Source organism: Portunus trituberculatus, chromosome 7 (assembly GCF_017591435.1).
Source record: "Portunus trituberculatus isolate SZX2019 chromosome 7, ASM1759143v1, whole genome shotgun sequence".
Classification (NCBI taxonomy): domain Eukaryota; kingdom Metazoa; phylum Arthropoda; class Malacostraca; order Decapoda; family Portunidae; genus Portunus; species Portunus trituberculatus.
The window spans coordinates 1,667,128-1,682,087 of NC_059261.1; the positions used below are offsets into that span (position 1 = coordinate 1,667,128).

General features: G+C 41.4%; 1 protein-coding gene across 1 annotated transcript in view; it reads right to left on the reverse strand.

The window, feature by feature from the left end:
- Positions 1–13: 13 nt before the first annotated feature.
- LOC123519303 overlaps positions 14–14,960 on the reverse strand; it is a 31,992-nt gene continuing 17,045 nt past the window's right edge. The window contains exons 4-5 of the mRNA XM_045280476.1: positions 2,130–2,212; positions 14–1,682 (exon numbers count right to left, since the gene is read on the reverse strand). Of these exons, the coding sequence (XP_045136411.1) occupies positions 2,149–2,212 (64 nt within the window). The 3' untranslated portion in view covers positions 14–1,682; positions 2,130–2,148. The remainder of the gene's footprint in view (positions 1,683–2,129; positions 2,213–14,960) is intronic.

Here is a 14,960-nt window from a genome sequence, read left to right on the forward strand (position 1 = left end):
CACACCACAGATAAACATTATCTGATAAATCAGACGATTAATTTAATTAAAAGGACGATGTAATAATCGTCTAAGAAGATAAGTACTTTAGTTACAACACTACTTACTACTACACTTGTGTAAAATTAAATATTTTCATTAAATCAATACTGCCTCCAAATTTTTTTTTTCTAAACTCCCACAAATACTAGGTCAACACAATAAATTTAAAAATTCTTTATGGGAAGCAGACAGGGACACCCCAAAGTACTTCCCATATATAGCACACCCAACTATAAAATAAAACATCTGGCACCTGTATAACCCCAAGGTATAGGGGTGACACACCCAACTAACCCCCTGGCACCTACACCTTATACTATATACCAACACGACCTACCCCTACCCCATTTGATAATTAATACCAATACCAAATTTAACGCCCCTACAAAAACTCCCAACCGGCCACATTACCCACCTACTCCATACACCAACCAACCACATTACCCCCACCTAATACTATCCATCTACTCTATACTACTACTACTTCCCCACCTACTATCCATCACACTGCAGTATATTCCTCCTCCCCACCTACTATCCATCTACTCATACTATATACAGTATACCACCACCTCCTCCTCCACTATCCATCTACTCTAAAGTATAGAGTATATATATGGTAGAGTATAGATTAGAGGAGGTATAGTGTACTCTACCTCCTCTACACTCTGGTGTATCCACCAACTTCTGCTTGAGGGTGGATGTGTGAAGATGATGGGATGAGAGTGGGACTTGGAAATGATATTGTTGATACTAGTCTCAACCAGTATCCTAAGAAGGCTAAACAGATTCCGTTGTGGTAATAGGAAGGGCCCCTTCCACCAAGTCCCTGGTCAAGTCCCCTTTATACTTACTATTGAGGAAGGCCCAGCCAGCCAGCTTATGTGCAGTAGAATCTCCTGCCATGTAAACAGGAAAGGTGACTCCACTGTACAGACACTTCCAACAGTACAAAGGCCACTGGACTAGGGACTTACTTACAAGAAGCCCTACCTATTAGGCTCATAAATCCAATTATATTCTTCATAAAAATAATAATGAATGAAGGCTTTAGATAAGAGTAATAATGAATGAACGCTTTAGATAAGAGAAGTTATTTTTAACAAGAAATATATGATTTAGGGATTTTGGGATGCCAAGCAACAAAGTGACATGAGACAAAATTGATGCAATGGATGGAAATGAAGAAGTTACTGTAGTCTTGTGTCAACCAATCTTGTTCTCTCTGGAATCCTTGTAGTCTTGTGGCAGCGAGTTTGTTGCACTCTGGAATTCCACAATGACAAAGAATTAATATGGATAACTACATGGACAAAAATATCAATAGAGCTATATCATTAATTATTATAAAATCATTATTGCACTTGCTCACACACAGTTAATCCCACTGTGTCTCTTTATCTCTTAAGGTATTCATGAGAAACTCCCTATCTTTTTTGGTACTTCTTAAGACACAGACTGCCATACATCCAAAGGAGACAACACAAGACATACCTGAACTTATATCCACAGTTGAGATGAACCAGTGGTGAACTTACCACAGTTGGAGTGAACCAGTGCAAATCAGCCACAGAAACTCTGCTACCTCTTGGAAGCAAATCAACACTGCATCTGTGCTTCCTGTCACCACTTGGAGAAGACTAGAGTTTGAAAGTGGTTTGAGAGAAGGCAGGGAAAGAACACAAAGATGGCATATGGTATGGAAGAAGAAGAAGAAGGAAGAAGGAAGAAGAAGGAAGAAGAAGAAGAAGAAGAAGAAGAGAGAGAGAGAGAGAGAGAGAGAGAGAGAGAGAGAGAGAGAGAGAGAGAGAGAGAGAGAGAGAGAGAGAGAGAGAGAGAGAGAGAGAGAGAGAGAGAGAGAGAGAGAGAGAGAGAGAGAGAGAGAGAGAGAGATATCACAGCAAATTAGTGTTCAATCTTTCTTTGTTTCTTCCACACCCAACAAGAGTCTGTCTTCAGTGGCGTCATTACTGGACATGTTAACAAAGCCTTTATCAGTATCATTATTCTTTATTACATCATCAGGTTATGGCAAAATTATTCCCTTCCCCACCCTCTCTCTCTCTCTCTCTCTCTCTCTCTCTTACCTTGAAAAACCCGATCAGTTCACAATGGAAACTTCCAAACCTTTCCCTGAGTTCCACCAGGAGTTCCTTCATGGTGGGATGGCCTGCAAATAAATTGAAGGATTAAATAAAAGAAACAATTGTTAGCAAAAGGTTTGTTATTCTATTCCTGTGACATATGTGGAGAAGGAGCTAGATGTACACACACACACACACACACACACACACACACACACACACACACACACACACACACTTTCCAGCGTGACATCACTGGCGAACAAGATGGACGAGTTGATAGTGTCAGTGAGATCTAACTGTGCAGACATTGTGGCGATCACGGAGGCGTGGCAGATAACTCCTGAGGTGTGTATGATTCAAGATTTCCAGCTGTTCCACCACCTCAGGAATCAACGCAGGGGGAGAGGAGTGGCCCTGTTTTGCTGCTCTGACCTCAGCCCCTCACACCTACACGTCGACGTCCCCGCCGGATTGGAGGCCCTGTGGGTGAAGGTTACCCCCCCCGCCACCCCCGCAACACAGCCTCCATCATTGTGTGTGTTGTCTACCACCCTCCACGGGCCGCCACTGCACGGTTGCTCACTGATCACATCCTCGAGACTGCTGATGCTCTACGGGTGAGATTTCCTGCAGCCAAGCTGGTAATCTGTGCTGACTTCAACCGCTTGGATATCAGTGAAATCCTGCACCAGCTACACCTCACCCAGGTCGTGGACTTCCCCACCCACCACCAGTCCACCCTCGACCTTATCATGACAGACCTGAGCCAGCAGTACTCGCCTCCCAAGCCACTCCCCCCCATGGGACGCAGCACCCACCTCTCCATCCTGTGGACACCCACCCTGACCACCTCGGTTCCCAGGTCAACTGTCACCAGATCCCACAGGCCCATGCCTGACTCCGCCATGAGGGAATTTGGGCAGTGGCTGACACATCACCCGTGGACCGAGGTACTGGAGGAGGAAGACGTCCACACAAAATGGCGGAACTACTTCACCACCACAACGGAAGCCTTCCACCACTACTTCCCACCAAGGACATCACAGTGGACCCATCTGATGCCCCTTGGATGACGCCCTGCATCAAACGACTCCTTCGTCAGCGCGACAGGGCTTTCCACTCTAGCCCTGACCAGTACAGGAGTTTAAGGAACAGAGTTATCAGGGAAATTAAAAAAGCCAAGGCAAGCTACTACCCAGACAAAATTCACCATCTCAAGCTTACTAACAACAGACAGTGGTACGACAAGATTAAGTCTTTGTGTGGTTTACAAAAACAAGCCTCTTCTCTTCCCTGCGTTTCACACCTTTCACCTGACAACGCGGCCGAAGAGATTAACGGTCACTTCGCTGCGATCTGTCAGACACTCCCTCCCCTTCACTTTACTCCACCCCCTGTCCAGGAGGTTGATGTTTACAGGAAGCTTCTTAAATTTAAACTAAACAGATCCACCACTCCCACTGACCTCCCCTTCAAAATTTACAGAGAATTTGTCCCAGAACTTGCCACACCCCTTTGCTCTATCATCAACGCCTTCCTTTCTCAACATTCCTGCCCCGATGACTGGAAGACATCTTACGTCACCCCCCTCCCCAAAATTTCTAATCCACAGTCACTGAATGATCTAAGACCAGTCGCCATCACCCCTATACCCAGCCTTATCTGTGAAGATTTTGTGTTCAACTGGGCCTATAACAAAATTTGTAACTCTATTGACACACAACAATTTGGCAATATTAAATCCACATCCACATCTCACTACCTTGTCAGCTTCCTGGAATTCGTCCACAGCCACCTGGACAAATGCAACACTTCTCTAGCTATTGCTTTTGTGGACTTCAGAAAGGCATTTGATCTTATTGATCACACTGTTGTGATAAATAAAGCCATCACTCTGGGTCTCTCTCCCTACCTGATAGCGTGGCTGGCAAACTTCCTCACGGGAAGGCGTCAGGCCGTTCGTTATCAGGGCTCTGTCTCCTCTTTCCAACAGCTCACATGTGGGGTCCCTCAGGGAACCAAGATGGGTCCACTGTGCTTCCTCATCCTCATCAACGATGCTCTCGTCCACAACCCCTACCGCTGGAAGTATGTGGACGACTGCACCGTGGGCGTACCCGTCAACAACACCAACCCAGACTTCTCAGCACTGCAGTCCACTCTTAACCAACTACAGACGTGGACGGAAGACAACAAAATGACCATCAACCACACCAAGAACGTGGTGATGCACATTTGTACCTCCACAGCAGCAGTCCCCCTTCCCCAGCTATCTGTGGGCCCTCACTCTCTCCAGGTGGTCTGCAGCACCAAGCTTCTAGGTGTCTTGGTGGATGATCAATTATCATGGAAGCAGCATGTTTCCAACATCATCAGGTCAGCCTCATACAAAATCTATTTACTGCGCCGACTCAGGTCCCTGGGAGCACCGGCAGATGAGCTGAGGGGAGTGTACCTCACCTTTATACTCCCTAAGCTCATGTACGCCGCCCCAGCATGGTCCTCCTCCCTGAACCTCACACAACGACAACAGCTGGAGAGGGTTCAGAGGAGGGTGTTCAGGGTCATCCTTGGGCCTGTCTACAGGTCCTACGAGGACGCCCTGACCTGCCTGAGTCTGCCGAGGCTGGCCACAAGACACCAGGAAGCCTTGGAAAAATTTGAGGAAGGACTGCTGCGTCATCCACGTCTCCGCCACCTGCTACCCCCCGACGTGCCTCCCCCTGCTCGCGCCACCCGACACCAGAATCGCGTGGCGCCCTTAAGAGCACCGCGCACTGATCGGTACCGACTTAGCGCGGTGCCCACTATTGTGCGAGCCTTAAATAAATAAGTAAATTAATAAGTGAATTCTAGGTTAAGTTAGATCCATAGTTAGGTTAAGCATTTCAGTTCATTGTTTTAATGTTACCACCCTGTACATTTTCAGTGTAACTATTTTTACATTGCCAAATTAATAAACTGTATATTATTATTATTATTATTATTATTATTATTATTATTACACACACACAACCAAAAACAAAGTTCGCAGTGTGAAATAAAATAAATAGTTGATAGAGCACAAGAGAGAAAGGGATGGGTTGACTGTATTTATTTAGATTTAAAAAAGGCATTTGATAAAGTGCCACATGCAAGATTACTATGGAAGTTAGAGGAGAAGGGTGGCTTAACCCCTTCAATACGGTGACGCCTATGTAGGCGTCATGAAGCCCCAGTAGCATATACGGTGACGCCTACGTAGGCGTCATATTTCTTTTCTGAGCTTTCTTCAGTTCAGTTGTCCCGTACAATGTGTTGGATACCAACTACACACGCTGTATGCTGTCCTTAAAATCCTAGTGCTCCTCCCACTATCCTTGTCTCCACCAATCACTAAAGATAAGCTACATGCGTCCCGTCTTGTGTCTAAAATTACCCAATGGCATAGACTGTTCCCATCTCTCTCTCTCTCTCTCTCTCTCTCTCTCTCTCTCTCTCTCTCTCTCTCTCTCTCTCTCTCTCTCTCCTCCCTCCCCATCTCCCTTTCTTCCTCCCCATCTCCTTCCTCCTCCCCTCTCCTCTCGAAGATAAGTTACATCGTCCCGCCTTGTAACATTCGTGGCTAACACACACACACACACACACACACACACACACACACACACACACACACACACACACACACACACACACACACACACACACACACACACACACACACACACACACAGAAAAGTACAGTAAGAAAGGACTAAAGAAACTTACGATGAGCGGAATGTAATGTATTCCAACATAAATGGAGTGATATCGGGATTTTAGAACTCAACGATTACTTGAGGACAAGAACCCAGATATTGTGGGTCTTACTGAAACAAAACTGAGAGAGGGAGAAGACCTGATGATGGTTGGAGAAGGGAAATATAATGTTTGGAAAAGAAATAGAGTAGGTAAGATGGGAGGAGTGATGTTGCTGGTTAAAAAAGATATAAAGGTGGATCAAGTGAAAGAAGGTATGGGAAAGGCAGAAGTGCTAAAGATCAGAGCAGAAACTAATGAAGGAAAAAAGAGGCACTACATAGTGGTGTACGTACCACCTAAGACAAATGCATGGTCAGTACAGGAATATGAAGAAATGATAAGTGATACAGGAACATGTCTGGAAGAAATGTTGGGTGGCTGTGAACGAACTATAATGATGGGAGATTTTAATTGTAAAGAGGTGTGTTGGGAGGACTGGTCAATGGAAGGATCAGAGACAACATGGGAAATACACTATTGACACTGGCAATGGAAAATGTGTTAACTCAGTGGGTCAAAGAAGATACTAGGTTTGGAGGAGAGGGAGCATCGTCAAGACTGGACTTGGTCTTTAGTACAGAGCCAATGGTCATTGAGGAGATGAGGGTGGAGTGCCCTTTAGCAAAGAGTGATCATGCAGTTTTGGAGTTCAAGGTGATAGATGAAGAGAAATCTAGAAGAAATGAAGAATATAAAGTGGGAAGATGGAATTATGCCAAGACAGATTTTGGAAACCTAAAGAAATTCTTTCAAGAGACAAATTGGATGAAATTCAAGAGTGCTAAGGAGCAAATGAAAAGTGGAAGGAATTTATAAAAATATACAAAGAAGGTGAGAAAAATTTGTACCAATAAGACAACATAGAGAAGTTGGAAAGCAGGACTGGTTTAACGATAGATGTGAAAAGGCTAGAACAAGAAAAGAGGATGCATGGAAGAGGTGGAGAAGGAAAAGACGGATTAAGCAGTGGGAAAGTTACAAAAGAGCAAGAAATGAATATGTGTTGATTAGAAGAGAAGAAAGAAAGAAACAAGAAAAGGATATAATTGATAAATGTAAAGACCAACCAAGGCTTTTTACAGACATGTGAACAACAACATCAAAAATAGAGAAAGTATTGAAAGTTTAGAAGTAAATGGAGTATGCAGTGAAGATCCCAGGAAATGGCAGAGGCTATGAATGGATGCTTTCGGAAGGTATTCACAAAGGAGACTGCTTTTGACAAACCACTGGTAATGGAACAGAAAGGGATTATGAAGGAGTTTCAAGTAACTGTGGAGGAGATCAAGAATATGATGGGGAGTTTAGAAGTGAGAAAAGCTGTGGGACCTGATGGGGTATCAGGATGGATTTTAAGAGAATGCAGGAGCAACTGGCAGAAAAAGTTTGTGAAGTAATTGATGCCTCATTAAGGGAAGGTGTAGTGCCCCAAGACTGGAAAAGAGCTAACATTGTCCCAATCTATAAATCAGGTAACAAGAGAGACCCATTGAACTATAGACCAGTGTCACTTACAAGTGTGGTAGCTAAGATGTGTGAGAGGGTGGTGAAGAATAGATGGACAGACTTCTTGGAGAAAATGACATACTTTGTGAGTGTCAATTTGGTTTTAGAAAAGGGCGTTCATGCACGACAAACCTGATATGTTACTATTCGAGGGTGATAGATGTAATACAGGAAAGAGATGGTTGGGCTGATGGAATATATCTGGATTTAAAAAAGGCCTTTGATAAGGTACCACACCGGAGACTGATCTGGAAACTTGAAATGGTAGGAGGAGTGCATGGCAGTTTACTAAAATGGATGGAAGACTTTTGGTAGGAAGAGAAATGAGAACAATAATTAAGGACAGACCATCAGAATGGGGCTTGGTGGAGAGTGGAGTTCCACAGGGATCAGTGTTGGCACCAGTAATGTTCGCGGTCTACATAAATGACATGGTGGATGGGGTGTCCAGTTATGTGAGCCTATTTGCAGACGATGCAAAATTGTTAAGAAAAGTGAGATGTGACAAAGATTGCGAACTACTCCAGGAAGACTTGGACAGAATATGGAAATGGAGCTGTACATGGCAAATGGAGTTCAACACGACAAAATGCAAGAAAATAGAGTTTGGCAAGAGTGAAAGAAGAATCAGGAGTATATACAAGATAGGAAATGAAGACATAAAAACCAGTCATGAAGAAAAAGACCTTGGGGTGACAATTATCAATGGCCTATCGCCAGAGAGACATATAAACAAAATAATTCGAGAAGTATTGAACTTATTGAGGAACATAACATAACATAACATAACATAAATAATAGGATAACAAAGGGCCACCAGGGCCCATCTAGGTTATCCTGTATCAGTCGCACAGCGACCTCGTCATCAGTACTTAAAGATACACTTACAAGTACACAATACATTATATACTAATTCTAAATATTTGGCCCATTAACAGGGCTAAGTCCTGCAGCGAAATCCTCTACAATTTGTGGTCCCCATACATGGGGATCATGTCTTATTAACTATAGTAAATTTCTTATAAAAACTATCATGCAGTGCTATACATAATTATAAATCTAATGAATTTAAGTGCTTATCTAATCTGTTTTTAAACATTGTCAAACTAGTGCTATTTACAACCGTCTCTGGCAATGCATTCCAGAAGTCTACCACTCTATGACTAAAGAAATATTTTCTTATATCTAACCTGCAGCCTTGCTTTCTAATCTTCCTGCCATGATTTCTAGTCCTATTTCCCTCCTCTAAGGTAAAGAAAGATCTCACATCTATGTAGTTTGTATCTGAAAACATTTTAAATAACTCTATCATATCCCTCTTATACATCTCCTCTCAAATGAAAACATGTTTAATTCCTTTAATCTATCTCTATACTCCAGGCGCTTTAATGCTGGTATCATCCTAGTTGCTCTTCTCTGAACTGCTTCTAACATGTTGATATCCTGCCTATAGTGGGGTGACCAGGCCTGTATGCAATACTCTAAATGGGGCCTAACATAGGAATTATATAAGCTACGCACCACTTCCTTACTTTTATAACTAACATTTCTATTTATAAAACCCAGGATCCTATTTGCCCTATTTCTTGCTTCTAAACATTGCTTTGAAAATTTCATAGTCCTGTCTATCACTACTCCTAAATCCTTTCCTTCCTCTACTGCCTCTAGCCAACATCCCTCCATCTCATAGTTAAAGTTTGTGTTGTCTTTACCTAAATGCATAACCTGACACTTATCAGAATTAAACTCCATCTGCCACCTGTCTGCCCATGCTATCAGCCTGTCCAGGTCTCGTTGTATTCTGTAATTGTCCTTTTCACCCTGTACTGCACATGCTATCTTAGTATCATCTGCAAACTTTGATACTTTGCTACTAATTCCTAAATCTAAATCGTTAATGTACACCAAGAAAAGAAGAGGTCCTAGCACTGATCCTTGGGGTACCCTAACCACTTCCTTCCACTCAGACATTGCCCCATTTAATACTACTCTCTGTTTCCTATCAGAAAGCCATTCACTAATCCAATCAACTAACCTACCCCTATCCCATGTAGTCTCAATTTGTACACTAGCCTCCTATGCGGTACCTTATCAAACGCCTTGCTAAAATCTAGATATATAACATCTATGCTATTTCCATCATCTAACTCCTTGGTAATATATTCTAAGATATCGAGCAAATTTGTAAGACAGGACCTCCCTGATCTAAAGCCATGTTGGGTATCTCTAATTAATCTATTCTCATTTAAATGCTCCCAAATACTACCCTTAATGATTTTCTCTAGTATCTTACATACTATACTAGTTAAACTGATCGGTCTATAATTATTCGCATCATCCTTCCTACCTTTTTAAATATTGGAGTAACATTAGCTAACTTCCAGTCCTGAGGTATCTCAGCAAACCTAAGTGATCTTTCAAAGATTAACTTAAGTGCTTCAGAAATACTGTCTACACCCTCCCTAAGTACTCTGGCATGTAGCTCATCAGGACCACTAGCTTTCCTATCGTCTAGTTCAAGAATAAATTTCCTAATAATTCCCGGTTTTATATCAATATTTTCTAAAGCTCTTAAACTACTCGCACTGTTTGTAACAGGATTTCCTATTCTTTCCTAGTAAATACTGAAGAAAATTGTTCATTCAATAATTCTACTATGTCTTCATTTTGATCCACTACTACACCATCTTTTCTGAGTGGTCCAATCCTATCCTTATTTCTTTTATCACTGACCTTGTAATAACTATATAATTTTTGGGATCTTTACTCCCAGCTCTAGCTAGTTTTATCTCTGCCTGCCTTTTACTTTTTTATAACCTTACTCAAATCATCTCTGACCTGTCTGTACCTAATCAAATCTACATCTTCCCACTTTTCTGCAACTCTCTATATGCCCTCTTCTTCTCTCTGATCTGGCTACCTATCTCATGAGTCCACCATAATGGCTTCCTGTTTCTCTGCCTTATATCTTTGTAAGGGATACACTGCATCACTATACCCTTTACTACAACCTTAAAAATATCCCACATCTCCTGTGCAGTTTTATTTCCAAAACTATCTTCCCAGTTTACCTCTCCTAATAACTGACGTAACCTACCATAATTGCCTTTCTGATAGTTTGGGACTCTAGTCTTATTCACTATATTATCCCTACTGGAATTAATGATAAATCTAATTATATGATGGTCACTGTTTGCTAAAGTCTCTCCTACCTCAACTTCCTTTAAACAATGCTCAATATTTGTTAGTACTATGTCTAAAACCTTCCTCCCCTAGTAGGTTTATCTACCATCTGCACTAAATAGTTATCCTGAAAACTTTCCATAAACTTATTTTCACTAGCATCTCCTACCATCCTCTCCCAGTTTACTGACTTAAGATTAAAATCCCTAAGATAATTGTCTGACTAGTACACCCCTATTTATCTCATCTACCATAAGGTTGTCTACATCTGCTGACTGGTTAGGTGGTCTATAAAAGCTCCTACTCTAATAACCTTACTTTTGTTTACTCTAACATCCAGCCATAAGGACTCTACTCTGTTATCTACCTTAATACCATTAACCTGACTGGAAATGAAGGATTTTTACATAAATAACTACTCCTCCACCTATCCTACCAATTCTCTGGTGTAAATACATAATGTATCCATCTACTTCATATTCTTTCCTATTTTCCTAAACTTTTCCTCATTTACCCATGCCTCTGTGACACATACAACATCTAAGTCCTCCTCAACTATATAACTAGATAACTCGTCCTTCTTGTTCCTAAGACTCCTGGCATTTACATAAAAACATTTAAGTCCTGCTACCTTCCTAGATGCTGTCTCCTTATTTGGAATCCTAATCTTATTCTCTCCTATTTGCACCTGGAAATCTTTCCTAATCTTTTCACTATCTCTGTTTATCCTATCTAATTTATGTCTAGCATCTTTCTTCTGGAATGCATTTGCTACCTCACCCCTACACTCCATCCCAACTCCCCTCCAGACATCCACTCAGCACATCCACACTTCCTACTCAGATGCACACCATCCCTAGCATACAAATCCCTTCGCCCATAGAACCTATCCCATACATCCACAAAGCTGACACCCACATCCTTACACATCCCTTTTAGACCATTCACACCAATGGCTCTAGACAACCATTCCTGCTAACATACACACGAGGCAAGATTCCTGACACTACACACCTCCTACCACTCTCCTTATCTTGCCTAACATTTGAAATCTTGCCACTAACTCCTCCGACCCACCTGCTCTGACATCGTTCCCACCTACGTGCAAAACTACTACACCTTCTCCATAATCTTCTGCACCTCCTCACTCACTGCCTTCACACCTGCACCAGGCATACACACGTTCGTCCTCCTATCCCTGTCTTTCCCACAGAAAGTGCTATCTAAATACCTAACCTGAGAGTCACCCACCACACACACCTGAGGTGTGCTAGGCACAACCATCCTCCTCCTCTCCTCTATTCTCTCCTTTCACTCACCACAACCACTTCATTCACTCCACTCTCCCTCCCTCCAACAAACCGAACCTATTTTCACACTCAACAGGTTTAGTCCTATCCTCCTAACTATCTCCGCTTTCCTTCCCTGAACCTGCCATCTCTGCCATCCTGACTACTATCTTTCCCAGTCTGGCACGCCTGCTTCTTACTCTGCTCTTCCCGACAGAGGCCAAGCCACCCTGTCGCCTCAGAAGGTCCAACCTTGGAACACTGATCTCCTGCGTTCTATATTTAGATGAAGAAATGATGAAGAAAATAATTACTGCAATGATAAGACCGAGGCTTGAATATGCAACAATACAGTGGGCTCAACTTAAAGAAACACATATGGAAACTAGAGAAAGTACAGAGGGCTGCAACAAAATGGTGCCTGACTTAAGAGATTTGACTTATGAAGACAGACTGAAAAGAATGCAACTTCCGACCCTGGAAAACAGAAGAGAAAGGGGAGACCTGATAGCAATATACAGAGTGATGATTGGCATGGAAAAATGGATAGGGAAGATCTGTGTATGTGGAATGAAAGAATGTCGAGAGGGCATGGGAAAAACTAAAATGGCCACTTATAGGAGAGATGTGAAAAATATAGCTTCCCTCATAGAAGGGTGGAAGCATGGAATAGTTTAGACGTGGAAGTGGTCAACGCAAGGAATATTCATGATTTTAAGAAAAGCTGGACATTAATAGATATGGAGACGGGACAACACGAGCATAGCTCTTTTCCGTATGTTACAATTAGGTAAATACAATTAGGTAAATACACACACACACACACATACAAAACAACAACACACTACACTCTCTCTCTCTCTCTCTCTCTCTCAACAAATATCTAATTTTTTTTTTTGAAGATAAGCTACATGATGTTGTGTCTAAAATATTAGCAAATGTCTCTCTCTCTCTCTCTCTCTCTCTCTCTCTCTCTCTTTTTCTCCGAAGAGAAAAGCGTCCACTTTCTCTTGATGGCGATATAGTAACTAAAAATTAGCAGCATAATACACAAAGACAAAGTATGACAAGCTTGAGAGTTTGATGGAGATAAAGATATCATACAGGCTTTTTAACATGAAGGGGTTAAAAGGAAGCACATTGAGATGGATGGAAAATTATTTGAGGGGGAGAGAAATAAGGACACTAGTTAAAGATATGAGGTCCAAGTGGAGAGTAGTAGACAGCGGATTGCCGCAGGGGTCAGTATTGACGCCAATACTTTTTCTCATATATATAAACGACATGCCAGAGGGAGTGAACAGCTACATAAATCTGTTTACAGATGATGCAAAACTGTGCAGAGTCATAAAGCAAAAAAAGAATAGTGAAATACTGCAGGAAGACCTAAATAAGATCTGGGAATGGAGTAAAAAGTGAGGATTGGAATTCAATGAGGACAAAAGCCATGTCATGGAAATGGGAAAGAGTGAAAGATGACCCGTGGTAATCTATAAGATGGGAGATGGAGTAGAAATGGAGAAAGTATGAAAGGAAAAGGACTTAGGAGTGACAATGGAAGAAAACAATCAACCGGTAAGCCATACTGATAGAATTTTCAGAGGCATATAATTTGCTAAGGAATACTGGATTAACATTTCACTACATGGACAAAGAAATGATGAAGAAATTGATAAGTACTATAATAAGACCAAGATTGGATTATGCAGGAGTAGTGTGGACCCTGTCACGTTCCCACTTTCCGATGGGTTATTTCACCCTAAATTTAATATATTCCAGGTTCAGGGAACGACACAGAAAAGAAAGTATAACCACATGAAATGAAGCAAAGGCAACGGAAACTTATAATAATTTATTTAATCTAATCATAACTTACTATTTACAATTTACAATGAAAGAAAGACAAAAAAAAAAATGTCACATGAAAAAATTAAGCCTGGATAGATAACTCTATAGTCCATTAGTGGTCAGATATACCCAACCAATAGGAAAAAAAAACTGAGAACAAAGGAACTTTAACCAACAGGCTCATAAGAACTCACACAACATGGAGAAACATACAGTGGAAAAAAAAAAAGAAATATAATTGAAAAACAATTACAAAAACCAAGTACAACCACTGACAAAACTCACGTATAAATCAAGTCATACCAATGAAAATATTGCACAAAACACCTAAAACAATATTACTGGCTATAAAACACAACACATACCTTTGAACTAAAAATCACACATAAGTGTCTTAGTGGCCCACGTGGCCTTTCCCAGCTGGAGGTGGCAGGTGTCCTGGTGACTGATGGCAAAGTGAGAGAGAGAGGTCAGATCTTGTTTTAAAGGTTGAGGCCTCAGGAAAAACATATGTCTCACAAATACATACTTAATGCTACAAATATAAAGAATTTTGTGGTTACTCACTAACATCCTTACCTACAACACACAAGATTCTAAAGAAACACTCTCTTATTAACTAATAATGAATATAAAGGAACTTAAACTAATGTATAATATGGCATAATTACTAGTTGACTATGGTCTAAGGAGAGTGGAGCTGGACAAAAGAAATAAAGGGATAACTTCCTAAAAGTCACACCGTGACAACCCCTCATAAAAAGAAACACATAAGGAAGTTGGAGAGACTACAAGAAATGGCTAAAAGAATGGTTCCAGAATTTGAAGGGATGACATATAAAGAGAGACCTATGGATCTACTGACCCTGGAACAGAGGAGAGAGAGGAGATCTAATACAAGTTTATAAATTGATTAACGGAATGAATCAAGTGGATAACGAGAAACTAATCCTGAGAGAAGAATATGACATTAGAAGCACAAGATTGCATAGTAAGAAACTGAGGAAGGGAAGATGTCTGAGAGATGTTAAAAAATAGTTTCAAACAAAAATGTGTTGAGACGTGGAACAGTTTGAGTGAGGAAGTGGTGTCACCAACGAGTGCGCATAGTTTTAAAGAAAAATTGGATAAGTGTAGATATGGAGACGGGGCCACACGAGAATAAAGCCCAGGCCCTGTAAAACTACAACTAGGTAAATAAACACACATCCAACTTGTGAAATAA